The sequence below is a fragment of the Sciurus carolinensis genome, chromosome 14, assembly GCF_902686445.1.
Source record: "Sciurus carolinensis chromosome 14, mSciCar1.2, whole genome shotgun sequence".
NCBI lineage: Eukaryota > Metazoa > Chordata > Mammalia > Rodentia > Sciuridae > Sciurus > Sciurus carolinensis.
In genome coordinates, this window is record NC_062226.1 from 19,759,018 (window position 1) to 19,786,971 (window position 27,954).

Genomic DNA, 27,954 nt, shown 5'->3' on the forward strand with positions numbered 1-27,954 from the left:
GCAGATGTTCATTTAATGCTTATGTTAAAGCAGCTGTTATTTTTAGAAGATATGCATAATGAAAAGGTAAACTTGCCTACAACTCCACCTGGTGATAATCATCGCAAACATTTTCTTTCTTTTTCCTTGTCTCCCTCTCTTCTTCTGTGTTTTACTGTATTTTCTTTTCCATCTGTGGACTCAGACTCCACCCCTATCACTGTATAACTGGCTGGTTCTCTTAAGGCACCACGACTTTTTACCATTTTGATTCCCCTGCAGCATGCCTTTGGTGGCTGCAGAGTCTCCCTTTGAGTGGAATGCAGTTCATTTCACGGATCCCCTTGTGTTGGACACTGAGATTATTTCCAACCTTCTCACCGCTGCAGGTTTCAGTCACGAGGTGGTGAAGGTTGTGCTTCCTGGATGTGGACAGGCTGGAACCCACGTTCCCCACCTGTGACACGTCTGCCCCCTTGGATTGGCACCAGGGCTAAGTAGTGAAAACGAAGCAATGCAGAGGTGTTAACAAGGTACCGGTCGCATAGTAGGTGCTCAGCGAAGTTTTGCTGTGAGCAGTACACTGTGGCCTGTTCTCGTGTTTTTGATTTCTTGAAAAGCATTAATTGTGGGGCGTGGGCACCTGTGCCTCACCCTCCGGGTAACCTGTGTCTCGATTGGCTAAGGGAGGCCTGTTTCCTGCCTTCTGTAACTACTCAGGGTGGGGACCCTGTTTCTAGCTGGGTCACCAGCCCCCAGGACTGGTTTGGGGTCTACCGGGAGACGGTAGCATTTCCCTCCTCTTGGAAGGACTGGCTGTCCCTTTCTGTATCTGGGCTTCCAAACTAGAACTTTGGCTGATACTGGGGGGAAGCTCCAGAGTCAGGAACGGTAAAGCTGTTCTTGCAGGGATCAGGCTGCACGGGGTGTTTCGCTGAGGCCGAAGCCATTGTTTGTGAGTGCTAAGAACTTGAGGCACATAATCTCATTTAGCATCCCGAGAACCAGGTGGAGTCCACATTGCCTGCATCTTACAGATAGGGAATCTGGGGTTCAGAATGGTTAAGTGACTTTCCTGAGGCCACACAGCTTCCAGAGGAGGACCTAGAGTTTCCACTTGCTCACAAGGCCCTGGGCTGCCCGTGGGCAAATGAACGGAGAACCCTGGAGGTCGGGTTAGAGGATTATCTCTGAGGGCCTCAGAGAGAATCTCATTAAGCCCTGGCTTCTGAGAAGGGAAGACACTTGTCCTGGGTCACCCAGGCTGGGGTTGGGTCTCCGCTTCCCAAAGCCAGGCTTCTCTCTGTTCTTGGTCCACTCCTGAAGTCCTCACCTGCCCTCCGCCACCAACTCCCTTGGATTTTAATTCCAGGGGTGAATTAGCAACCTGGGCAGCAGACTGTGGGTGAACTGGAGAGGGGGCCATTGCTGGGGCAGGGAGAGGTGGGAGGCCTAGGAGGAGCCAGAGACAGAGCAGCACAGCGCGTCTCCTGAGGTCGCCGGCCCCGGGCTCCCCAGGGTGGCTGTCCTGCAGCCCTGGACCAGAGGACGAGGTCTGAGGGTTGACTGTTCAGGGCTCAGCGGGTCAGCAGCTGTGGCCTCCCGTGTCCTGGGTGTGCCCCAGGCTGGGTGAGCAGGGCTTGGGGGGTAAGTGCTGGCCCCCTGAGGAAGGCTGCCCGGGAAGGGCTTGGTGATCTGGGACCCGGGGTGGGGTGCCTGCCAGCGGAGCCACCTGGCCTGGCTGGCAGAGCTGCCCGCATTAATGACCAGGGAGGGTGGGTTGATGAGTGACAGGATGTCAGGGGAGCCCGCCTCTCTCACAATGGCCCACATGGGCCCCCGGGGCTTGGCTCAGCTCCACAGTGGGCTGGGGCGGGGGTGGAGCCCTGCCAGCCAGATGTGAGTGAAAGGCAGGGAAGACACGGAGGGGCGGGGCTCCGCCAGGCGTCCCGTGCCAGCCCCACTCTGCCGACTCTGCAAGCTGACTGTGGGGAAGGCCACTCACCCCCTCAGTCACCCATCCATCCACTCAGTCACTCAGTCACCCATCCATCCACTCACCCCCTCAGTCACCCATCCATCCACTCAGTCACTCAGTCACCCATCCATCCACTCACCCCCTCAGTCACCCATCCATCCACTCACCCCCTCAGTCACCCATCCATCCACTCACTCCCTCAGTCACCCATCCATCCACTCAGTCACTCAGTCACCCATCCATCCACTCACCCCCTCAGTCACCCATCCATCCACTCACCCACTCAGTCACCCATCCATCCACTCACCCCCTCAGTCACCCATCCATCCACTCAGTCACCCCCTCAGTCACCCATCCATCCACTCAGTCACTCAGTCACCCATCCATCCACTCACCTCCTCAGTCACCCATCCATCCACTCAGTCACTCAGTCACCCATCCATCCACTCACCCACTCAGTCACCCATCCATCCACTCACCCCCTCAGTCACCCATCCATCCACTCAGTCACCCCCTCAGTCACCCACCCATTCACTCAGTCACTCAGTCACCCATCCATCCACTCACCCCCTCAGTCACCCATCCATCCACTCAGTCACTCAGTCACCCATCCATCCACTCACCCCCTCAGTCACCCATCCATCCACTCACCCCCTCAGTCACCCATCCATCCACTCAGTCACCCCCTCAGTCACCCATCCATCCACTCAGTCACTCAGTCACCCATCCATCCACTCAGTCACTCAGTCACCCATCCATCCACTCACCCCCTCAGTCACCCATCCATCCACTCAGTCACTCAGTCACCCATCCATCCACTCACCCACTCAGTCACCCATCCATCCACTCACCCCCTCAGTCACCCATCCATCCACTCAGTCACTCAGTCACCCATCCATCCACTCACCCCCTCAGTCACCCATCCATCCACTCAGTCACTCAGTCACCCATCCATCCACTCAGTCACTCAGTCACCCATCCATCCACTCAGTCACCCCCTCAGTCACCCATCCATCCACTCAGTCACTCAGTCACCCATCCATCCACTCAGTCACTCAGTCACCCATCCATCCACTCACCCCCTCAGTCACCCATCCATCCACTCACCCCCTCAGTCACCCATCCATCCACTCACCCACTCAGTCACCCATCCATCCACTCACCCCCTCAGTCACCCATCCATCCACTCACCCCCTCAGTCACCCATCCATCCACTCACCCCCTCAGTCACCCATCCATCCACTCAGTCACCCCCTCAGTCACCCATCCATCCACTCAGTCACTCAGTCACCCATCCATCCACTCAGTCACTCAGTCACCCATCCATCCACTCACCCCCTCAGTCACCATCCATCCACTCACCCCCTCAGTCACCCATCCATCCACTCACCCACTCAGTCACCCATCCATCCACTCACCCCCTCAGTCACCCATCCATCCACTCAGTCACCCCCTCAGTCACCCATCCATCCACTCACTCGCCCACTCACTCCCTCAGTCACCCATCCATCCACTCACTCGCCCACTCAGTCACTCAGTCACTCACTCAGTCACCCACCCATCCACTCAGTCACCTGCTCACTCGCTCTCAGCAGACGTTCACTGCTGCAGAAGGTGCCCCAGGCCGCAGGACAAGCCCTCCCCTTCAGCCCATGGAGGGGACCAGAGCCTTGGACCTGGTCAGCCCTAGTAGGAGTGGTGGCGAGCTGGCTGCCTGAGTGCTGAGGTGCCCCTGAGGTGCTCGGGGTCCCCTGCCCCGCCCTTGGCAGGAGTCCTCTCCACACTGTGGCATGGCGACTCCTGTCCCCAGTTTGCAGGCCCAGAAACCTAGGCTTAAAGGAGGTCGGAGGTGACAGCCAGCCAGAGGTGGGGCTGGGACGCAGGTCGGGACGCCCTTTCTCCAATGGGGACCGCTGCTGTCAGCCACCTGGACCTCTAGGACAGCTCCAGGGCTCTCCACTGCTCGCTGCTCCCTGAGCCCCGTGGGCCGGCGTGCCCCTCTCCACCGTGGCTCCGCCACTCTGGCTGGCCTTGCTGGTCTCCTCTCAGGCCAGCCCAGCCGGCTCCCGCCTTGGGCCCTGCACCTGCCTTCTGGGAGGGTGGCCCAGCCCTCCTGCCAATGCTCTGGCCCCACCTTCCTGTCCCCTTCCTGCCTGTCCCAACCCTCCTCCCCAACCTGCCGCTCTGGTCCCGCGGCTTCTCCACGGGGCACAGCCCCAGCCACCTGGACCCTGGAAGTCACGGTGACCCGAGGGAGACTCTGCTGCTCTGGGCGAGCCCTGGCATCAGAAGTGCAGGCGCAGCCTGGGATGCAGGCACCACTGCCCCCTCTACACACGCGCTCCTCGTGTGTCTCAGGGCAGCGGGAGGCAGGGCGCCCCCAGCTACGCCGGCCGCCGGCCGTACGCCCAGCACAAGCCCTGCAGCAGAGCTCCGGGGCGCCTGCTGAATGAGCAGCGGGCAGCCTGGGGCAGGATGGCATGGCCACTGGATGAATCTGCCTGGATCTCTGGGGGGTCCTCCTGGGGACTCAAAACAGGGAAGTTCACCGGATCAGCCAGTTCCCTACCCCGGGGTGGCTGTGCGCCCATGTCAGGGTGATGCATGGCCGAGGCGAGGAACCTCACCCCCCCTGGGGTGGCGGGTCTCATTTGGCAAGTAGCCTTGGAGCTGAACGGGCGCCAGTGACCCCAGTCTGAGCTCCCGCTGTGCAGACAGGCAGCCTCGGCCAAGGTCATGGGAGGAAGAAGAAGCCCCAGAGGGTAGAGGCTTCAGGCCTCCTCCCAGGCACAGCTGTGTGACCTTGCCAAGCCTCTAAACGTCTCTGGGCTCCAGTCTGTCAGTCTGTACCTGGAGAGTAGTGGGTAAGATGGTCCCACGCCCGAGACATGAGAAGATCCCGCAAGCACCTTGCCTGGGCCGCCAGGACCTGCATTTGAACTGCAAGGGGTTAAGCCTCCGGCTCTTGCTCTGCACGCCGCAAACCCCCTCCTTCTGACAAACACTTGTAGGAAATCAGGCCGGGCGCTTCCTGCCGAGGCAGGCGGTGGCCTCAGCTGCGCGGGCGGGAGCGGTGGGGAGCGATGCTCGTCTGTGAGCGCAGCTTGGGCTGCCTGGCAGAGCAGCCCGCGGCGGGCCAGGGCGCAATGGGGGCAGGCGCCTCCCTGGAACAAAGGCCTCCCGGGCAGGTCCCCTGAGCCCCAGCGGCAGGATGGCGGTGGATCCCCGGCGAGGTAAGGAGGCGGGCTGGCGGGAAGGACGCCCTCCCTGCGGACCGGCCAGTCGCAGAGCAGACTCCGGACAGCCAGACCAGCCCAGTCAGGAAGTCGCCCTGCGGCAGCTGTTACCACTTCTCTCTGGGCTTAACGGGCCGTCCCCCAGGCCAGGGTGGACTTTAGGGATTTGCTCAGGCTCAGGGTGCTAGAGTCCAGGCCCAGCCCAGATTCCAGTCTCTCGGGAACTTGGATGGTGTTGTCCCTCTGTGTGCCTGGCCCTCCTCTCCTGCACATGCAGAGTTGGTACTCCGGGTTGCTAAGGGGCCTCAGAGACACGCAGGATGGGAAGCAGCTCGGGAGGCAGCAGGGGTCCCCCCAGGAGTGGCCTTTCTGCTACATAAGGGCAGGCAGAAAGCCCAGGTTCTGAGGGTCAGAGGATGGTGGGAGCAGAGTCCCCAAGGCCCAGGCCCCTTTCCTCTTCCTCCTCAACCCCTGCTGGGGAGAGTGGGCATCCAGAGGGAGTGGCCCGCACTTCTTTGAGGTCTGGCCTCTGCACAGCCCAAGACCAACCCTTGAAAGCAGCGGTCTGTGCCCTGCCAGCTGATCGGGCCACTGAGCTCCATGGCCAGCTCTCCTGCAGACCCAGCTGCTGGCCACGGGGCGGGTGGGGGAGAGGCTTCCTTCCCTGTGCTCCTGCTGCCCCACCAGTCTGGTGGCCTTCGTTTGAGTCCTGGCGCCCCAGAGCACCCTGGCTTGTGGCTGTGAGTCTCTGAGGGCCTGCTTCTTGTCTGTGCCTGTTTCCTCGAGTGGGAGATGTCAGGGTCGGGTGGGAGCAGAGGGTGTCCCTGGACAGCCTCCTTGGAGGGCACGAGGAGGCCGGGGTAGGCGGTGTGGCAGCACAAGCAGTAGCACCCAGGAATCAGATGGCACCAGCCCTGAGCCAGGAGGGAAGGGCCTTCAGTTTTGGAATGGCTGAGGAGCCCCTTCTGTGTGGGCTGGTGGGGAAGAGGAGTCTGGCCTTCCCGAGAACCTTAAGAAGGTCACCAGGGCGACATGGAGGTAGGGAGCCGATTTGCAGAAGGTGGGGTGGTCCAGGGCACGTGGGGACCCTGAGCCCAGAGGCCCAGTCCTTGGGGGCCTTGGTCCTGACGGGGCTGGGCCTCCTGGGGTCAGTTCCGGCTCAGGTTTGGCAGGAGGAGCAGCCAAGCCCACCCTGCCCTCCTGAAGGCTGCTGCCTTTGGCCCTGCCTGCCTAGCTCTCCAAGTTCAGCTCCTGCCTTTGGACCCGGTGCCTTTGCCTGCACTGTCCCTCTGCCCAGAGTGCCTTTCCTCGCTCTCCCCCAAATCCGCTTTCTCTCTCAAGCCCGCCCTAAAGCTTCCTCCTTCAGTGTCCCTTCTGTAATGTCCCCTTCCCATCCAGTATGGAATTTGGAAAACTTCTACTCTTTTCTGTATTCCTGTGTCTGTAGGACCCAGTAGGAGGTCCCAGGGTTGTTTTGTTTTGTTTTAATTGATTTGCACCCACTGGGTGTTCCGTATGTCTCTTTGGTCCTTTGCAGTGTGACCCCACGGAGGAGGGTGACAGTTCTGAGGCAGTCTTCAGCCCCCCTGCCTGCCTCCTGCCCAGCAGGGCCCTGCCCTCTCGGCAGCAGCCAGGGCGTGGTGTTTTCTGTGTACAGTGAGGACAGCTCCAGCCCGGTCACACACGCTGAGTGGCAGCAACACGGGGGCACACGATGCCCAGCCTGCTTCTCTTGTTACCGCTCCAGCACATGATGGGCACTAATGTGTGTCTGTCGACTGACTAGCTGGTGGGTGCTGGGCTTGGTGGCACTGAAGGCTTTGGCTGGCATGGTGGACATAGGTCTTGCCCAGGCTCACAGACTTAGGGGCCCGAGGGGCAATTGCAGAACTGCAGCCAGCGACCGCAGTGGCCTCTGACAGTCACATCCCCTGGTCACAGTGAGATTTCTGCAGTGACTGAGTCATCCCAGGAGACAGGATGTTCCTCTTTGTGCACACACAGGCCTCTGTGATTGGTCAGGCTGCCCTGTGGCAGGGCTAGAAAAAGGCCCTTCAAAAAGTCAGAAAACCACACACCTCCCCCAGCTCTTCGTCAGTGGAGGCTTCGGAGAGAGAAGCAGCAGGTAGTCGGGAGCACCTCCAGCACCTGCTGCTGTAGGTCCTGGGAAGAAGGAGCAGCCAGTGAGCTTCCAAGAGCGGCCCTGCCCGAGGCCCGGCTAAGTGCAGCTCCTGGGCCCGTCCCCAGCAGAGCCAGGCTCTCTGCAGCTGGACCCTGGCACCTACCTGCTCAGAGGATTCTCACGTACACTCAAGGTCAGGGTCACTGCCAGGGATTTCCGGGAGGGCCACAGTTTGTACAGAAGGCAGGGGAACCCAGGAGGACTAGCGCTTCTATTTAAAATAATCGTTTTCTATCGCACCTTTTGGAAAATTAACTTTTGAAGATATTCTATCTAATACCCATAGTATATTAGCCCAAGATTGTATATGTGAAGTTGTAAGAAAAATATGTATGTACACATTTACATATATACATGTATATCTATGTATGGGAGCGAGAGTATTCTTAACGATGAGTTATGATTAAGAATAAAAATCAGGAGCCCACCAGGCCAGGACTGACAGTTGCAGGTCTGCCCAGGCACTGACCAGCTGGGGGACCTTGGCCTCGTCACTAGTCTCTGCTGAGCTTCAGCTTTATCGTTTGAAAGAAGTTCACCTGTGACCAGAGGCAGGGGAAGCAGATTGAGAAGATATCAAGTGTCCAGCCAGGTGGGCAGAGTGGGGACATCACACGTGGTGGAGACGGTGGGACTGAGGGTTGATACGGAAGAAATTCTGGGGCTCGGCACTAGGGGAAAGAGAGGAGGAACAGGCAGGAGGGAGAGAGGAGAAGCCCTGGAGCCCCATCCCTGAGCGGGGCTGCACGAGCCGGGGAGTTGCTCCCTGTGCTTGCCCCAGTCCTTGAGAGGCGGCCTTTCCAGGGCTGAGCTGCTCCCTGGGGAGTGTGTGTCCAGAAATAGCTGCCTGTTCACTCTCTACTGAAGGGAGCGAGGCTCCTGCAGGATTCAGTGGCTCACAAGGTAAAGGCCTGCCGTTGTCCCCACTGGGCCACAGCACAGAGGGAAGAGCCCATGCCTGCCTGACCCCTGCGTGCCTCGGGCAAGGCCTTCCACTCCTTGGGTTTGCTTTCCCACCTGTAGAGGAAGACCTGTGCATGAGCTCGCCGGGCCCTGCCACCCAGACGAGGTCCAGTTCTTTGAGACTCCATGGCCGGGAGCTCCGAGGGTGGGCTGTGCCCCTGCTCTGTCGGCCTGGGGTTCCAGGCCTGGCACAGTGCTTGGCACAGGGAGTGCTAGAAGGTGTTTGCATAACAGGGGAGTTGAAAGCAGCAGAGGGAGGAAGGGCAGGAGGCGAGGACAGCGGAAGGGAGCCATGGGGCCTCCTCGGCCCGCCTTCTGCTTCACCAGGCTCTGTCCCGGCAGCCAGCCCTGTGGCCGGGCCTCCGACTCAGCTTCACTCTCCTGGAGAGCCAGAGAAGGGCCTGAAGCTCCCCTGGACCACACTCTTCTTGAGGGACCCGAGGGGCCCTCCGGGGCTGGCTGCCCTACCCTTGCCTCCCCTGCCATCAGCATCACCAGGTCCCAGTCGCCACAGTACGTGAAAGCCTCCTCTTGGCCAGTATAGTGCTCACCAGGCTCGCCCCCTGGTCCCCTTATCTGGAATACTCTGGTTTTTCTTCTTTATTGAAGTGAAATTAATTATAACACGAAATTAACCATTTCAAGAAGGGTTCAGTGGCAGTTAGTACGTTCACAACGCTGGGTCACCCTCCCTCTGCCGTTCCAGAACACTTTTGTCATCCCAAAAGGAAACCCTGTGCCCATCGAGCAGTTCTGGACCACTCTGTCCCCTACCTCGGCCACCCTGTCCTGCCTGCCCTCTGTTGACTTGCCTCGTCTGGACATCGCTTGTACAGGGCATCGTGCACAGGGTGGCTTGTGTGTCTGGCTCCCCTCACTTAGCATGACGTGAGGGACAGGTGTCAAGACTCCACCCCCTTCGTCCCCCTTCATCCCTTTCTGGGGCATCGTGTGCAGAAACCACAAATAGCCTGTGCATCCACCCATCCGGGACTCCCCGGTGCTTCACCTTCGGGCTGTTGTGAACAGGTGTGGAGTGTGTTTGTTTGAGTGCCTGTTTTCAATTATTTCAGATACTGAGATGATCTTTTCAGCATTCCCCACTTTGAACCTAAATTCTACCCCCAGGGAGGAAAGGGAAGGTCCCCAGAGGAAGTGGCCTCTGCGCTGGCCCCACTCCTCCCCCACCTCTTCTCACCTGGAGCTCTGCAGGCCTGGGTGTCTGTCTGCTCCCCCACCCAGGCTGTCAGTCCCCCAGGGAGCAGGGCCTGTGCGTGGAACCTGGTCCAAAGGAACAGTCCCTGGGTAGCCAGTGATAACAGTAACACCAGACACCTGTGGTCAGTGTGCGGGCCCAGGGCTTCCTTATCTAGTGTCCTGGAGGGAGAGGAATGTTCATTCCAGTGTTACCAATGTAGCAAATGAAGACAAAATGACTCCCCCAAGGTCCCACAGCTTCAGGAGGACGGAGCGGAGTGAACCAGGACCCTCTGACTCCTGAGTCCTGTGGTGACTTCTTGATCTGAACAAAGGGTCTACTGACATGAGTGTTGTCTCTTGGTGTGTCCTCAACAGGTCACAGGCAGGATGGCTGGTGCTGAGATGAGCCTGCGGTGACTCGGGGGTCCCCAGCAGCAGCTCTGTCTCCTGAGGATGAAGCGCCCGAGGTGAAGCCCGAGGTGAAGCCCGAGCCAGGCTGATGGCCAGCTCAGGGACTGAGGTCCGCTGGGCCGGGCCAGGCCTAGGGAAGGGGCCCCAGCAGCGGCGGCGCTGGGCCTGGGCTGAGGAAGAGGCTGCGGAGAGGAGGAATGCCCACGGCTGGGGGGACGGGCAGCCCTTCCCCGGTGGCGCCAGCCCTGAGCTCCTGGAGGACTTCCGCCTGGCCCAGCAGCACCTGCTGCCCCTGGCGTGGGCCCCAGGCCCCCAGGCGTCAGGAGCGTCTTCAGGAGAAGGTCAGTCTGAGCCCCCACTCCCACCCTGCAGTCACATCTTGTCCCCCAAACATCCCAGCTTCCCGCGGAGGGTGTGGAGTGGGGGAGCCTTAAGTGTCTTAATTAAACTGTACGAAGCCTATGACTTAAAACTTTAATGACCTCAAGGGTATAAGTAACGCTGCGCATTGCATCCGGGATGAAAATCGTTCTCATCCCACCCACCGAGAACCGCCCATGTCCCCAGCACGGGTGTGCAGACGGGACGTGGGTCTGGAACAGCGTCCTGCCCCTCTGCTCGCTTTCCGCTCCCCAGACACCTTCCACTGCCCCTCCTGACACAGGCCTTCACGCGCTCCTCGTGCTTTCTGATGGTAGATGGCACAGAGACAGGCTTGTCCTTGCTCTTGGTTCTGTAGCGTCTTTGCTGATGTGAATTGCTCAGTTCCAGGACCATGTTCATGTTGAAGACTTTTGAAATCCCAGCCGGCAGGGTCATCTTGGCATTCCTTGTTTCCCTTTGCATCGAGACCGACCTAGACCAGCCAGCTCCCTGGCTTTGCTTGGTGGCTCCTCCTCCCTGAACCTCAGTTGCCCCCTCTGTGAACGGAGCACTCGTGCCCTTGAACACAGAACTTGACACATGGGTGCGATTGCTCTGAGATCATGAAGGAAAGGCCCGTGTCAGGGCCCTGGGCATCAGCGGAGCCCTGAGGGGTGGAGAGACCATTCAGCTGGACCGTCTCGTGCCTGATCCACTCCCGTGCATCTGCCCAGTTGCTGCTCAGTGGCCTTTCTGAGCTCCTTCAGGGAAGGGGGACTGAGAAGCACTGGGTGACAGCAGAGAGGCGTCCTTCCTGGGGTCACATGGTAACTAACCCCTGCTATGATGTAACAGCTGCCACCATGTCCTGGTCCTCACTGTGTGCTGGGCACAGGACTGGACGGGGCCCGGCCCTCCCCTCCCTTCACTCCATGCTCTGCCAGGTAGGGCCAGGCCTCAAGTTTGAATAAGGACACCAGAGAGGTCAGTGACTTGCCTGTGGCCCCAGGGAGGGGTCAGAGGACCTGAGTGAACCCCGGCTCCAGGGTCCACTCTTCCCCTCGGGGACGGACACACTGGACTGCATGCCGGGCCTCGGTTCCAGGTCCAGGGTGTCTCTGAAGTTACCCAGGAGCAAGTTAATGTCTCTGGGCTTCAGGTGCACCGCTCTGAAGGGGCTGTTAAGGGAGGGGAAAGAGCATGGGAGGCGCAGGTGACACCGGGTGACAAAGTTGTGTCCAGCCAGAGCAGAGAGCCTGTTCTTGGCATCACCCAGACTAGCTCATAGAACTGTTTCTATCCCAGAAGAAGAAAGACCTGGTGCTCAGTGATCATAGCTGTTGGATGTCGGGCAGATGGGTGGGTGGGGGGTGAGAGGACGGAGTGCTGGGTGGGCGGTGAGAGGATGGGGTGCTGGGTGGGGTGGCTACTCCCCAGCACCTATGGTGTAATAATCAACGCAGCTCCTCCATCCTGGGGCTCCCCGTGCTGGACCGTCCCCCGCCCCCGCTTCCCGTCAGGCAGCGTGGAGTCGGGCACCCACTCTGCAGATGCAGCCGTGCCCGCCGGCGCCTGCCTTGCCTGTGGAGCGGGCAGTGGAGCGGGGCAGCTTCACTATGAGCTGCTCACATAACCAAATGGGCCACGGTCCCTGACATGGGTGTGGCAAAGTGCAGCCGCCCGTCCCACCGGAGTCCGTAAACGGGAGAACACAGCCTAGTCAGGGAGCTGCCGACTTCCTTCGCAGAGTCGAGGTGGAGCTAGCATCTCAAGGACAAATAGGAAGGTGCTCCCTGGAGAGGCAGAGAGGAGAGCCCTGCAGAGGGAGAAGGGTGTGCGCCCTGCAGGGAATGAGGGGGCTCCGTGGGGAGCAGGGAGCACCTAGGGGAACACGGAGAGAAATGGGTCAGAAGCCCGTGGGGTTGGAGTGGCAGGGACCTTAGGGCTCTGCTTTTGTCCTGGAGCAACAGGGAGCAATAGATGAGTTTTCAAGGGATGGGGTGTGGCCTGAGGAGAGGAGTAGGTGGCCACTGCAGTGCTCAGGCACGTGGGCCGGAGCAGTGGTACTGACAGACTTAAGAGCGTCAGCAAGTCTGAGATTGGGAGAGAAGTGACCAAGATGCCTCCAGGCCTCTGTCTTGTGCAGCAGGGTGGGGCCACGTTGCCATTAGCTGAGATGGGAGACCCGGCAGGGGGTGGGGCTCAACTGGGTGTGAGGTTTGAGTTGGAGGACTGTTGAGACCCCCAGAAAAGGTGTTATAAAAGGCCTTGGCTGTGTGGAGGGCTCGTCAGGATTCTTGCCATCCCCCCATGAGGAACAGTGCAAGCCAGAGATCGACATGGGGTTAGGTTACACAGCCCGACTGGACCCTTGCTAAGTGATGGTGGCCTGTCTTTCCAGAGGTTGAAGCAGAGGATGTGGACAGCCCAGAAAGTTCCACCCTGCCTCTCAACTGGCTCGCCCAGCAGGACCATCAGTTGGACATGACTGAAGAAGAGCCAGATGAAACCCCTGGAAGTCCTGAGGCTGAGGACCCTGGAGAGAGCTCCCCAAGGCCGGGGCAGGAGGCTGCTCTCCACCCAGAGCACAGTGGGAACACCTGCCCTATGGCCCTGGGGCGGAGTCAGGTCAGAGGCTGGGTGGCCTCTGGCGAACAAGCCAGTGGAAGCAAACTTCCAGAACATTCTGAGGTCAACCCATCTGTTGAACTCGGCTCTACCAGGTCTTGGAGCAGTGGGACCATGAGCATGAGCCGCAGCAGTGACAGCCTTGATTCTACCTGGGAAGGAGAGGCTGATGTCCCCCAGCCCGCTGCCCTGGCAGAAGCCCTGCCACAGAGCCCCCACCACCACCTAAACCCAGATGACAGAACCGGAGGCAGTGTTGCTCCGGCAACGCCCACAGAATTCCAGGACCCCTCAGCACCACCAGCCCAGAGCCCCCAGAACGCTGCCGGCAGATGGAAGAGAGAAACCACCAGCCTGCCCCTGCCTGCAGACCAGGCCTGGAAGCAGACCAAGACGTCACCTAGGCCGTTGCCCTGCCGCTTCACCGGCTCCATCAGCCCCCCGAATCCTCGGCCTCGGCCAGCTCGGAAGGACAGGTCTCTGCCCAGCCACGGAGCCACTCTGGCCAACCACTCCTCTTCTGATGCCCCCAAGTACGGCCGGGGGCGTCTGAACTACCCGCTCCCTGATTTCTCCAAGGTGGGGCCGCGAGTGAGGTTTCCCAAAGATGAGAGCTACCGCCCCCCCAAGTCCAGAAGCCATAACAAGCAGCCCCAGGGCCCGGCTAGGCCCCTGATCTTCAAGTCACCGGCTGAGATTGTGCGGGAGGTGCTGCTGAGCAGCGGAGAAGCCTCCCTGGCCAAAGACCCACCTCCTGCCCACCCTGTCACCAGGGTACCACAGGAGTTTCAGACGCCTGAACAGGCCACTGAGCTGGTCCATCAACTCCAGGTAAGCGGGGCTCCCATCGAGGATCAGGACACCTGGCTACCTGTTGGCTGTGATGGAGGCAGGTGGGGATCGGAGGCCTTGGGTCTGGCCAGGAGTCCCCTGCTGGTGGAGGGAGAGCTGTCTCCAGAGCCATGACGCAGAACTAAAAGCCTTTTGCTCAAAAAAAGCAACAACTCTGCTCATGTCTCAAGCTTGATCTGCTTGCATGATCTATTTGCTTGTTGTCAACTTCTGCTGTGAACAAACTCAAACATATTCAGGAGAGCAAATAGTGTAATATGGCGCCTTGTCCCTGTGCCCTGCATCGCCTGCCCAGCCCCTGCCAAAGCCTTGATTTTCATCTGTGCCTGACTCTCCCCCTCGAGCCCCATCTACAGGCAAAGTTCCAGGCACCCAGTCACTTCGTATCTCAGCGTGCCTGTGTGCGGAGATGAGGACTTACTTTAAGCATAACGGCAGTGCCACCCTGGTGCCTGAAAGCTAACACCGGTTCCTCACCCTGTGGTGTCAGGTATCCAGGCGGCTCTCGGCTCTTGCGGTCTCTGGGCCCTGGTGTTCCTTTCAGGGAGTTTGACTCAGGGTCCAGACACGGCTCCCGTCTGACGAGCCTGACGTGTGGCTCGCATGCCTTTCCCGCCACCCTGCCTTTTTCTTTTTCCCTTCTTTCCAAGTCTCTCTTGACCCATGTCTCTGCTCTTGCTTCTTCCTCCTAATTAATTGTCGGAGGCTGGATCTCTGGGAGCCGCCTGCATCCTGCATCCTTGCACCTGTGGCATTTCATGGTGCCAATTGTCCCCTTTTCCTGGCTGCCCGTAGGTTCTGAGCAAGAAGCTTTTTTGGGCCAGAGTTGTCTGTGCGTGATTGTCCCCTGTAGACCCAGGCTCCGGGGAAGGGGTGTGTGACCGCAGATTGCCCAGCAGGCCTGCTGGCCTCCCTCAGGGAAGGGCCTCGATTGTGATGTGCGCAGCCAGACGGTCGTGACCTTGACCACGCCCTTCATTTGGGGTGACAAAATGCCAGTATTCCTATGTTGTCACTCCTCGTGCTTCAGTACCAGAAATCTAAAAGTAAACGTCTGCCTCTCGCGGGGTGGTGGCCAAGGCCTGGCTGGCGTGGGGAAGCCCCGAGAAGGCTCCTCCGGCCTTTTCCTGACGTGTCTTCAGAGCCTTGAGTCGGCTGCCTCTCATCCTGCGCAGGTGATCGGTGATGCTGGCTTTTGCTTCTTGTGTGTGACGGACTTGTTTTGATGACAAGTCAAACAATCTGCCTTTGTTGAAAGCAGATTCGTCGTAAATGAAGCTGTGACTTTTGAGTCGTCTGTTTTCCTGTCTAGGGACTCTCGGGTGATTCACCCAGCCAGCCATTTAAAAGTACTTACAAAGCTGGGTGTCCTTACCCCAGTGCGGGGCAGGGACTGTGGACAAGGAAGAGAGAAGGGACAGCCCTGCAGGGTGGCGAGCACCCAGGTGCCCTGCCGAGGCCTCACCAGGCTCCCCGCAGTGGCCTTGCTGTCGGCTGCTGCCACTCCAGGGTCTGGAGGGGGTCTGTGTGCATGGTGGCCTGGTGAAGTCTGCTCAAGGACCGGGACCCCAGGAGGGGGCAGCCTGCAGGGGCTCTGGCAGGGAGGGCGTGCTGCGTGCCTGGCGTGTGACGCGGTGCTCTCCTTCCCGCAGGAGGACTACCACAAGCTCCTCACCAAGTATGCGGAGGCCGAGAACACCATCGACCAGCTGCGCCTTGGGGCCAAGGTACCTGGCGGGGAGGGGTCCAAGGCCCCCGGAGGTGGCACTTTCTCATGGTCTTAGGGAAAGGCCACCATCTCCTGCCTCACCTTAGAAAAGGAAAGGTCCCACATGCAGTGGTCCCTCCTGAGGATGGTGGGACCTCAGTTCTGATCCAACCTCAGTCTCTCCGTGACCTTGGGCCATGACTTTACCCTCTCTGGGCCCACTGCTGATGAGCTTAGATATCTGTGAACGCTTAACTCTGGGGTGCCCAGGAAATTCACCAGAAGCTTTTTCCTTCTTAGATGAGCTTTGGGGTAAGTCCGCTGGGGAGCAATGCCTTACTCCATCACTAACCAGCCATGTGACCTTAAGGAAATTACTTGGACTCTCTGAGTCTCAAGGGAATAGCACAGACTTTCTTCTGAGCCCCTGGTGCTTGTTTCCTGGGCCTCGTCTTCCTGGGTCACACCTTTGCTGTCTCACCCACATCCTGCCCCTCATGACAGGGACTGAGCAGCATGTGTGGCGGGTCGTGTGGAGGGGAGACATGTCCCCTGGAGATGGGCTGCTGGTGCTGCCCAGCTCCGACCTGTCTGGGGAAGAGGCCAAATCCTGCTCTTGGGACCTTCCTCTTTCCTGGGGTGAGGCAGGAAGTGGGCCCGTCACAGCCCCCGTGGCTTCCTGCTCTCCACATGCCCACACTTGCCCCTCGAGGCTGCCAAGGAGGCGTGGCAGCCCCTCCCCTGGCCCCTGCTCATCTGGCGTGGACGCACCCTCGCCCCTGCACAGGCAGCTTCCGGTGTCTCGAGGTGCTTCCGGGTGTGGGTGGATGCCACAGTGAGAAAAGAGAAGGGGCCCGTTCTGGGGCACGCTCTCCTCCGTCCCCACGTCCGCCACCCAGTGTGGACTCCCTCCGCCTGCTCTGATGGGCACCTCTGTGAGGGGGACTCAGCCCACCTTCCTCCTGAAGGCCAGACCTGGGCTGCGTCTCCGCCTCCTTTAGGCTCTCCCAGGGCTGAGCCAGAACCAGGGCTGGAAGGGAGGCAGCCGGGGGCTTGGCGAGGCCCCCTCTCAGGGGCTGCAGACCCCAGAAAGTCCCAGGAGAAAGGAGCTGGTCACCAGGGCTAAACCTGCCAGCAGCCCCATTTCACAGACTAGGAAACCAGGGGCCTGAGCTGGGGCAGTTGCTGAAGGCCCGGAAGTGGCCTGGCAGGGTGCCGCAGCTTCTCCTCCCTCCTCCCTCCTCCCACTGTTGAAGGGAGTGCTGAGCATGGAAGGTGCTTGCCTGGTGCACAGCAGGCACCGGGCAGGATTTAGGGGTGCTACTATTGGCACACTGTGCTGGGCAGGGGGGACACCTGGGAGCAACCGGGACCTCCTCTTCTGGGTGCTCCTGGCCCAGGACTCAGAGGCCTCCCTGTGGGCACTTGGGCTGCCTGGCTGGAGCCCTGGGCAGGTGCCTGGCTGGTGGACCAAAGGCGGGAGAGGCTGGGAGCAACCCAGCGTGGCTCCCTGTTCTTGCTTCCCGGAATGCCGAGCCTGAGGGCTCTCCCAGGAGAAGGGTGTGCTCAGTCAGCTGGACTCTGCTGGAGACACGGCTCTGCAGAGGAGACCGGCCCCAGGCCCCACAGCATGCTTATTCTATAGCCTCTGTACACTCTGCAGGCTCAGGAGACCCAGAGAACGCCCCTGCTCAGAGCCCTGGACCGAGATCCCCTGCCAGGGAGCCCAGTTCACACCACCAATCCTGCCCCTCAGGCTGAGCAGCAGGCATGACTCCCTGGGCCTGCTCAGCCCCCTCGCCCTGCCCAGAGCCCATGGGGGTGGGGACTGGAGCAGCCTGTGGCCACCAGGCCAGGCCTGCAGTGGGTGGGTGGGCACAGGTGTGGACCCATGGGAGGAGACACTTACCAGGCTGGTCAGAGGTGCCAGGCCCAGGCCCAGGCCCAGGGTCATCTCACTTGACCCTCTCCACATGCAGAAACTGAGGCTGAGCCGGGTGAGCGGTGAAGGTGGGAGTTGACGTCTGTCTGCAGGCTCTAGGTGTCCCCAACCCCACAGGCCTGAAGCCTGCTGGACCCTGGCACAGGTGTGACAGGCCTGGGCATGAGGCAGGCCGGGGCAGGTGGTGGCAATAAGAATGGCGGGCTGTGCTTGCTGAGGGCAGGCCTGGGTGGAGCGCAGGGGGCCTGTGAGCACTTGCCCGCGGCCCCCCAGCAAGGAGGCCTGGAGCTGGCGTCTGGACCCACAGCTCTGCCTCAGAGCGCCCCTTCACACCAGCTGCCAGAACTAGACTACAGGCTGCAGGGTCTGCAGCCAGGGAAGCTGACCAGCTAGTGCAAGCCCGGCCTGGAGACCCCAGAGGATCTGGGCCCGGCTCCCAGGGCAGGGTGGCATGGGGCTGGGCACCAGCATGACCAGGGGTCTGCTGGGCTCTGGCCGGAGTGTGCATGGCCATCACCACATTTGCTACCTTGTCACCAGCCCCCCGCCCCTACCTCTCCCTCTCAGCTGCAGGGAATGTGGAAGGGCTGAGGTGACCAGAAGTTACCCCAGAAGGAGAGATGACATCAACTGCCTCCCCAAAGCGCGTTCTTGGCCCAGAAGCCCCTGTGGGGGCGGGCAGGAGGCTGCGTTGGGGTGCGGCTCCCCTGCCCTGCCCGGCCCATTCATGAGGCCCATTAGCATTCTGCAGGCGCGGGAGCCGTCTGTCGGGGAATGCTCCTGCGGCTGACCCAGCCTTTCCCACACGCAGCCTGCCCTGCGCAGAAGCCCTCAGGGAGACTTCCGCCCGGCCTCAGGGAGCGGCGTGGGACATCTGTCTTAAAAGGGGTGCCCTAGCCCCAGGGGTGGTGTCTTCCTGTCCAGGAGGGACTGGCCACAGTTGCCACCCATCACCCCCTCCCTGCCTTCTCTGGGCATCTGCCGAGGCTGTGGGCCTCTACTTCATGCTTCTCTGGTCCCTCAAAACACAGGGGCCTCTGGCTCCTTGGGTGACCCAGCCTGGGAGCTGCCACCTTCCTGCTGCTCCCCAGGTAGGGCCTGGGTTGCAGGAGGGGAGGTGTGGGCGTGAGGAGGAAGGCTGGGCCTCCCCTGGGATTTGGGTCACCTCAGGAGGAGAGGGGTGCTGTGGGCAAGCCCCCCTGCCTGCCCCTGCAGGCGCAGGTGGAGGGCGAGGCTGAGCAGATGGCGAGGGGATTATTAAAATCCAGCTTTGTTCTCATCTGGTGGGGCTCAGCCTGGAAGGGGGGAGGCATGGGGCCAAGTCACACATGGAATAGATTTTTCTGCCACAGCCAGGACCTGTAGAGCAACATAAGCATGAGAAGCTGCTTACCTGGGGACCAGGGAGCCCCCAGCCATAGGCCCACTTTCAACTGCCTTTGACTTTGGGGCAGCAGGAAGCCAGTCAGGATAGCCCACCTGACATCATGATGGGGCCCAAGTTGGCTCTGGAGTGTAGTTGTTCCATGGACCTGCTCCATGCTGGCCATTGAATAGTTATGGTGGGGACGATGATGGTGGTAGTGATGATGGTGGTGATGGTGATGGTAGTAGTGTTGTGGTGATGGCGATGGTGGTGGTGGTGGTGGTGGTGGCGGCGATGGTGGTGGTGGTGGTGGTGGTGGTGGTGATGATGATGGTGATGGTTGTGTGGTGGTGGTGGCAGTGATGGTGGTGGTGGTGATGGTGATGGTGGTGGTGGTGGTATGGTTGTGTGGTGGGGGTGGTGATAATGGTGGTGATGGTGGTGGTGGTGATGATGGTGGTGATGGTGGTGGTGGCGATGGTGATAGTGGTGATGAAGGTGGCGGTGATGATAATGATGGTGGTGATGGTAGTGGTGGTGATGATGGTGGTGATGGTGATGGTTGTGTGGTGGTGGTGGCAGTGATGGTGGTGGTGGTGATAGTGATGGTGGTGCCAATGATGGTAGTCACGATGGCGATCATGATGGTCATGGTGATAATGAATGTGAGGTTGGGACCTGCTACTTATTGGGCACTTACTTTGTGCCCAGAGACATTAGCTCTGGGACTCCCAGGGGTGTGGTTGGGAGCTTGTTCAGGAAGCCGGGCTGTGACTGCCGAGCACGTGCACTAAGCCAGGACTGGCACACTGTGGAGGGCCAGATGACAGTTGGTTTGTGGCCCATGCAGTCTCTGCCTCAGGTGCTCAGCACTGCTGCTGTGGAATGGAAGTGGCCGTGGCCATCATGGGAGCTTGTGGCATGGCGTGCTCAGGAGGCCCTGTTCACAGAAGCAGACCCTCGTACCCCACTACTCCCAACCCTCGCGCAGAATGTGGGTTTCCTCTGCTTCTGAGCTTCAGATGGTCTTCCTTGGTCACCTGCTCACTCCAGACTCCCCCCTCCTACTGGGCTCATTAAGTCATTCTCAAATGGTGGAGATCTGCTGTAGTGGGGGACCCGTTTGTCCACTTGGTGTCTCATTCATTCATTAAAACTGCTATTGGTTGCTATTTATTAGCAATATAATGATTATTGGAAATATTTTAATTTTATTAAAAATATCAATAATTATAACTGTTATATATTATAAAATAACATAATCGCATCATTAATAGCAATTATTTTTACTAGTGGAAAACCAAACTGGGCACAGTGGCGCACACTTGTAATCCCAGCAGCTCAGGAGGCTGAGGCAGGAGGATCGCAAGTTCAAAGCCAGCCTTAGCAGTTGTGAGGCACTAACTCAGTGAGACCCTGTCTCTAAATAAAATACAAAGGGTTGGGGATGTGGCTCAGTGGTTGAGGATCCCTGAGTTCAATCCCTGGTAACAAAACAAAACAAAAAAAACTAGTGGAAAACCATAGACCTTGGGGTCAGATAGAGCAGTGTTATAATCCTAGTTCAAGGATTTATCAGCTGGAAATTTTGAGTAAGTGACTCAACCTCTCTGAGTCTCAGTTTTCTCTTCTGGAAAATGGGCCTGGTGGTTCCTGCCCCGCCTCTCTTTTGGGACACTGTGAGAAGCGGATGAAAGGGCACATAAGCTGTCCACCCCAGGGCTCGCTTGGGGCTGCTGGTTTCATCAGGCCTGCCCGGGGCTCCTGGGAAGGGTGGAGACGAGAGGCCCCAGGCGAGTCTGCCGGCCTGACTGCGGGGCCTCCCTCCTCCCAGGTGAACCTGTACTCAGACCCACCCCAGCCCAGCCACAGCATCCACATGGGGGCGATGCCCCCGGGGACCAAGGCCCTGTCCTTCACCATCCCTCAGCCCCGCTCGGTGGAGTGCTGGCCGGGCCCCACCCAGAAGCCCCAGGCCTCGGAGGCTGCAGGTGAGTCAGGAGGGGCCACGCTGGGGCTCCTGCCTGCGGTGCTGCTGGGGCCTCGGTTTGCAGGGGGCTGGCCCCTGGCCTCAGGCAGGGGACGAGGGAAGCAAGGTCACTCCCTGGGCCCTTCGACCTGAAGGGGTCAAACGGATGTGGAAAGTGCCCTGCTTTCCAGAGAGGCTTGGGTGAGCCTGGCTCTGCCGCTTGGTGGCCGGTGAGTCGTGAGAGCATCGTCCCCAGGGAGCCTGCATCACGCGTGCCACGGTGGTCTCCCCATCGACTGCGGCTCGCACCATCGTTACCCCGGGACGGCTGGGAGGTGGGGCTCGCGGAGGTCGTGCTGTGCCAAGGGGAAGGGTCAGGACCGAACCCGTGTCCCAAGCTGGAGCCTAGAGCGGCTCCGCTCCTCCCCGTCGAGCCATCGGGGCACCTCCGACCTGGTTCCTGCCTTCGGATGGGGTGACCTCTGCCCAGGCCTTCTCCTTAGGCCACCGGGTGCAGCCGTCCGAGCGGCAGACAAGGTGGCCTCGGGGTGGCTCAGGCTCTCTGCCCGTGAGGACTGCCCTCGGTCCCAGTGCCTAGTCTGTGTCTTTCAGGGTGGTCGTCAGCACGAGGAGACCTGAGCCCCTCCTCGCCCCCCAGCGTGCCCGCCCCAGGGTGGCTTCCAGAGAACCAGGGCGTCACCAGGGACCAGTCCTCCCCGGAGTGGACACAGGCGCTGGCTTCTCAGGCCAGCCGGTTCCTGGCCAAGGTGAGCAGCCCCCAGCTTTGCCCCAGCAAGACCCAGCTGCCTGGGGTCTCAGGGCCTCAGCCGCGTGGACGAGAGGCCTCTGCAGTACCCGCGTGTCCCCCTGCCCTGCACCTTCCAGACACCGTCCTCTCTCCTGGCTTGGAGGCCACACCACCCAGCCCCTCCCCAGCCCCCCGCAGCAGCTGTGACCTCTGTGGGCATCGCCTCCAGTCAGAAACCTGCATTTGTGTTCAACGTGTCTCCTGGGGACCCCAGGGAGGCTCCGCTCTTTGAGAATTCTGGAGGAGTGACAGGGCGTCCATCGCCCCTTTCTTAGTTCATTTCATTATTGAAAGCAATTCTGTTACCTCTCAAAGGGTCTTTATAGTCTCATCAAACCCTCCAAGTAACTGAATTGTTTGCAGGTTTTTTTCATAAATACACAGTTGGCCCTATTCCAAAAGCGCTTACAGCAGCTTATGAAAATACCTAACGTTTTAACCACATTCTAAAAACGGAAGTTAAGAAACTGGGGCAGAGAGGAAGTAAGGGTAGAGAAAAGTAGATGAACTCAGTGAGTTGAATAAACAAAGTGTTCGATTGGACTCTGAGCACTTGACCAGAACCCCACCGTGGGAATTGAGCTTCCCAGTTGCCAAGGCAAAAGTGGAAATACAATCATTACATGCACCATGACCTTAAAAGCAGTTCCTTCAGAGAAACACCAGCATTCTTTCTGTGACACTGTCCCTCCCTGTCCCACCGTCCCAGCCACCACAGCTGCTCACCCACTTTCTCTCTGTGTTGGCCTATTCTGGACATTTCACACGAACAAACTCTGTTGCTGGCCACGGTGTTTCCAAGGCTTATCCACTTAGAGTAGCAGGTCCAGGTACCTCACTCACATCTCCACCATCCTGGTCCTGTACCTGGACAGACATTGCTTCTTTATCCCGTGTGTTGTCCATAAAACAAAGCAAAGTCAGGCCATCACACGAGCAGGCGCTGGCCACCAGCTGGCCCCCTGTGACTCTTGGGGAATTGACACTTGATGGGTCTGAATGGAGACAAGCGGTGTGTGATCAAAGAGTGTGAGAAAGAGAACGTAAGCTACCCCCCGGGTCACTTGTTATATTGGAAAATGTTGAAATGATGTTGGGGTTAAATAAACTGTTAAAATTAGTTTTACCTTTTTTTTTTTTTTTCTTTTTACATTTTAACATGGCTCCTAGAAAAAAAATTTAATTGTCTGTGTAGCTCATATCACACTTTTAATTTATAAATTACATATTTTAGTATAATTGCATGCATATCTATATTATACTTCAGTACTGATCTAGAGACTTCCTAAAAGTGAACCCAAATCATCCTTTGCTATTTTTGGGGGGGAGGGGATAAAAAAATAAACAAAAAATTCTGAATAAATAGATGCATATGGCATGTCTAGACCCCCACAGAGCACAGAGGGTCTGTTCAATGGGAAAGACGTCTCCCCCACACAGAGGAAGATGCAGGTCATGGGCAGATCCTCCATTCAACATAAGAGGCTTGAGCATCTTCAGATTTTGATTTCTCTGGGGTCCTGGGACCAGGCCCTCACTGATACCAAGGGACAACTGTACAAGAAAATGTCTGCATATTTTCTGTTTCCTGTGGATTTTATAGACGGCATTGGTCCATAGACACTGTCCAGTGCCTTGATTTGACACTGAAGGTGTCTGCTCATGAGAACGCTGCCGCGTCCCCCTGCTGCTGGGGACAGCCTGGCGTTCCCTGGACAGGCATGTAGGCCTCTTACAGCCTGACCCCCAGCAGGCTGCAGGGACACGGTTCATGGCTTTCCATGCCCAGGACTGGACGTGCTTTGTTGTCAGTAGGTTCTGCAGGTTCCACTGGGCCTTCTCCCGAGGTGTCCTGCCAAGGCCAGTGGCTGTCTCTTTCTAGAACCTGCCTCTCTGCTGGGCAGAAGCCCCACATCCCCAAGCCAGACCCAGCTCTGCATGCAGACGCGCGACCGCGGCCGAGCAGGGCGGTCTGCAGGGTGCAGCCGGGTCTGGGTTAACGGAGCACATTTCTCTCCCCTCCCAATGTCCAGGTAGAATCCTTCGAGGGACTGGTGCAGGCGGGGCAGCTGTCACCCCAGGACCAGCTCAAGGTACTGACCGTCCAGGAGAGGCCATGGAGCCACTAGACAGTTCTGTCCCCAGAGCAGAATCTTGGGGGTCTCTTACTGCAAGACAGATGAGAGAGTCCCAGACAGTGTTTCCTTGTAGAGCAAACAGCTCCTGCTTAGCTTCCCAGGGCAGCGGTCACTGTGTCACCACCTTATCAGCCACAGCAGTGGCCTGCCAGGCACTGTGGTAAGCCCTCGATGTCCATTATTCCATTTCATTGTCATAAAAACCCAGAAGGCGATTGTGGCCATCACCCTATATTTAGCTATGGTGGGATTGAAGCCCAGAGAAGCTACTGGAGTGTCACACATCTTGGGCGGCAGAGCCTGGAGCCAGCTCCTCCTGACGCCCACATCCACTGATTAGCCTTCCCACAGCCATCAGCAAAGAGCCTTTCCCTTTCCCTTTCCCTCCTTTATAAAAGTAATCGCCAAAGTTTGGAAATTAGGGTGAGTAGAGGGAGGAGACCCTTAACCTGACCATGATGGCTCGCTTTCTCTGGACTTTGGAGCCTTAGATAACTGGGGTCACGTGGATACTTCTTGGCTTCCCACCGCAGCCGCCAGGGCCCCATTGAGGAGGGGCACCGACAGGGCTGTTAGCACAGGTGTGGGCAGCATGGGGACCCAGCGAGGGAAGCCCCCGGCAGAAGCAGCTGCACAGAGCTGTCCCCATTCCCAACTCCAGGGTCACATATGGGTCCCTCCCTCGGGACAGACAACCAGAAGCCAGCAGGTAGAGGGCCCAGCTGAGGCTCACAGCACAGGACACGGTGCAGAGGTAGCAGCGGGAGGCCCTGGGGGCAGAGGCAGCACCGGGGTTGTAAAGACGTGCCCTGCAGGAGCATGGCCCTGGGTGGTTACACACATTTTAAAATTTTTAATTGGCACATAATAGTCGTGCCTCTCTGTGGGGTGCAGGGTGATGCTCAACCCGGGGTGATGGGCATTTCCGTCTCCTTAAGCTTCCTTCCTTTGTGGGATCTTTTGAACTCCTGTCTTCCAGGTCTTTATTAAATATGTGAGTTATGGTGAACTGCAGTCACCTGGAGGGCACCAGAGTGTGCTCCTCCTGTTGGACCACATGCTGGGGCCTCCGTCCTGCCTCCCTCCGCCCTCCACTCCCCCCTTCATCTCTGGAGCTCACTCTTTCCTCCTCCCCTCCCCCCTCCTCCCCCCTGCCCTCCTCCCCCTCCCTCCCCTCCTCCCCCCTCCCCTCCTCCCCCCTGCCCTCCCCTCCCCCTCCCCTCCTCCCCCCTCCCCCCTCCCCTCCTCCCCCCTGCCCTCCCCTCCCCCTCCCCTCCTCCCCCCTCCCCTCCTCCCCCCTGTCCTCCCCTCCCCTCCCCCTCCCTCCCCTCCTCCCCCCTGCCCTCCTCCCCCCTGCCCTCCCCTCCCCTCCCCTGTCTTCCCTGCTCTGAGGTCACTTTCTCAGCCTCCTCGTTCAGTGAGGACATGCAGCTCTTGGTCTCCTGTTCCTGCCTCCTTTCACTTAACATGCTGTCCTCTAGTTCTTTGTTGCCCCAAATGACAAAAAAAAAAATACAAATCCCGTGCTTTATTTCTGCCAATGCCCCCACATCCCGGGAGGCCGAGCTCTGTGGAAGGTGGAGCGTGACGGGCAGCTGGAGTCTAGGTTGTCCTGGGAGTCGGGTGGGATGGCGGGGAGCGGGGAGAGGACCCCACCTGCTGGGGCTTCAGCGGCTCAGCTGTGGCCGCGTGTGCGTGGGGCCGGGTGTGATCGCCAGGACGGGAACTCCGGCCAGGGCGCGGGTGCAGACCTTGGCTGTGCCACTCACTTGGTCACCATGACCTTCAGTCACCAACTTCAGTGACCTCCCTGCACCTCCACTGCCTCCTGTTCAAGTGACGATGGTAAACCGTCCTCACTCGGCGAGTGCTTGTCATCGTCACAGGGAGCGTGTTCCCATCCGGCCATCTGTCACCATAGGCTACCAGGATTTGGGCGAGAGGCTAGTTTTCTGAAACCCATCAGGAGTGAAGACCCAGAGCCTTTCGAGTGTGCTTCTTACAGGGACGTAGTGATAGTGCGTTGGGCACTGCAACTGTGTGGCCTCGGGTCCCTCTGTGCCTGCCCAGGGTGGCGTCCAGGCTGAGTCGTGCCTCTGCCCGTTGGTCTGGTGTTTGAGAGCTGGTGACAGAGACCTGGATGGGGGCAACAGCCTCCAGAGTTCCAGCCCCACTCCTGTCTCCCCGGGGCCCCCACAGGTTGTCCACTGGGTGTGCAGGACAGGGTCTGCAGGCCTGGGCACTCAGGCTTCCTGGCTTGTCTGGTTTCAGGGCTTCCAGCAGCTGAAGGCCACCCACGCTGCCCTGGAAGAGGAGTACCTGCGGGCCTGCAGGGAGCCACACCTGGCTCCACACCCGGCCAGCTCCAAGGGGGTCGCTGGGAAATTCGATCCTGCCAGGTACAAGCTGGGAGGCCCCTGGGTTCCCCAGGTCACCAGCAGGGAGTCACTTCCTCATGATTCACACACGAGGGAGCCAAGAGCAGTCCCAGAGCAGACCCCCTGCCCAATCGGCAACACGTCCAGATGGCAGGGCACGGGTGCCTCGGGATCCGTGCCCCCTCTGAGCCACTGCAGGGGCGGGGCCTGGGAGGAGGACGAGCCCCTCACTGGGCAATGGGAAACCAAGGCCGGAGGGACAGTCTGGGGACAGTGGAGGGGCCTGGGCTGAAGTCTCCTGGTTCCCCGTGGAGTCCCACCTCACCTGGTGACATTAAGTGGCCCGGCATTCCCGGGGCTCCGTCTGACACCCGCTTCCTGGTTTTGATGTTTCGCGGTCCAGGGAGCTGGAGGTGGAGATCTACCACCTGGGGACTCGCCTGGAAGAGCTGAAGGGCCACATGGAGCAGACCCAGCGAGGGCCTGAGCTGGCAGGGTCTGACTCGGCCCTGGACCGGTCCCCCATCACCCACTTCCCCCACACGCCAGCGCATCCAGCCGCTTCTGGACAGGTCTCCACGCCAGCCTTCCGGACCCCCTACCCAGAGGTACCTCTGTGCCCAGCCACCCGGGGCTGCTGCTCCACTAATCACTCTCTCACGACCCGTGTGTGAAGTGTGTGCCACGTGCCGTGTGCCACGACCTGGGATGTTGGTGGCGGCTCAGTGGGGCGGGGAGCGGGGAAGGCGACCTCTGCCCTCGCGGAGGTTCCGGGTGGTTGGACTAGTTCCTGTCTGGAGGGGCCGCGTGGCTGGGAATTGCTGAGAGCAGTGTCTGTGTGGCGCCCGCGCCTCGCAGCTGCTCATCACGGGGCACTTCTGGGGGCCCACAGGCCAGGCCCCACAGCTCGCACACGCCTGACGGGTGTTGGCCGGTGGCTCTCAAGTACCTCACTCTTCAGCACTGGCCACAAGAACATCGAGGCAGGCGCGTGGGAGCCGTGCTTCACTCTGCCCCCACCTTTCTGGCCCAGCCCACCGCCAGCACCTGCCTGCTGCACACGAACGTGGAGGCCAGCCTTGGCAGCAGTGAGCTGGAGGACAGGCCTCCAGGCCTCCCAGCCCCACTCAAGCATAAGGAGCTGCAGGTGGAGCAGGACTTCCATGGCCTCCTGGAGAGGTGAGCACCCCCCAGAGGGAGGCCAGCCACGGGCAGGGTGTCGGTCTCTGCCGTCCCGCTGGGCAGAGGTCACCGCCGCCGTGTGTCCTGCAGGTACCTCAGTGTGAAGTCCCTCCCTGAAGCCTTGAGGGTGGAGGAGGAGAGGGAGAGGGACGAGGAGGAGCAGGAGGAAGAGGAGGAGCATCATGGCACCCTGGAAGTTGACGGGCCAGCTGCAGCTCCGGGGAGGGCCAAAGCCACCAGGGCTCTGCCGAGGCACCTGGTGCGGGTGGAGAAGAGTCACAGGGCTCCTCTGCAGTAAGTCACCAGGCCTCCCCTACGGGCCCCACACCCGTCTGAAACCAGAGACGATTGCTGTCCCAGCAGCTGGACGGCTCTTCAGTGGTCGTGACTAGCCCGTCCTGTCTCCACCATGTGAGGACATGAGCAGGGCCTTTGGGTGCTGGGGGACACGATTCTGAGCAGGGCAGGTGCTGTGTTAAGTAGCGTCCCCCCTCGTCAGCCTGGGACCTTCTGATGTCCAGGAGAATCTCAGCTGGTGCTCTCCTGTCTCTGACGCCTGTCTTGATCTTCCTTTGGAGAAAGAGACACAGAGGCTGGGAGACCAGAGCAGCGTGCGTGCGTGCGGGGTGGGAGGGGGAGGCAGCACGAGTGAGCACGCAGGCCACAGGCTT

The 27,954-nt window shown here is 59.5% G+C and overlaps 1 protein-coding gene across 12 annotated transcripts in view; it reads left to right on the forward strand.

The window, feature by feature from the left end:
• The first annotated feature begins 408 nt into the window (after positions 1–408).
• Positions 409–27,954, forward strand: part of Akna (AT-hook transcription factor) — a 42,832-nt gene continuing 15,286 nt past the window's right edge. The window contains exons 1-14 of one of the 12 annotated variants that reach the window (XM_047524620.1): positions 409–512; positions 6,731–7,508; positions 7,837–7,967; positions 8,666–8,851; positions 9,914–10,290; positions 12,714–13,771; positions 15,445–15,519; positions 20,643–20,799; positions 21,390–21,544; positions 23,619–23,678; positions 25,995–26,122; positions 26,505–26,709; positions 26,994–27,280; positions 27,374–27,577. In XM_047524620.1, coding sequence (XP_047380576.1) covers positions 10,038–10,290; positions 12,714–13,771; positions 15,445–15,519; positions 20,643–20,799; positions 21,390–21,544; positions 23,619–23,678; positions 25,995–26,122; positions 26,505–26,709; positions 26,994–27,280; positions 27,374–27,577 — 2,582 coding nt within the window. In that variant the 5' untranslated portion in view covers positions 409–512; positions 6,731–7,508; positions 7,837–7,967; positions 8,666–8,851; positions 9,914–10,037. Of the gene's footprint in view, positions 513–5,028; positions 5,191–6,730; positions 7,509–7,836; positions 7,968–8,665; positions 8,852–9,042; positions 9,368–9,913; positions 10,291–10,709; positions 11,140–12,713; positions 13,772–15,444; positions 15,520–20,642; positions 20,800–21,389; positions 21,545–23,618; positions 23,679–25,994; positions 26,123–26,504; positions 26,710–26,993; positions 27,281–27,373; positions 27,578–27,954 lie in introns of those variants that run through there. The other 11 variants (XM_047524621.1, XM_047524619.1, XM_047524623.1 and 8 more) reach the window with 11 other exon arrangements.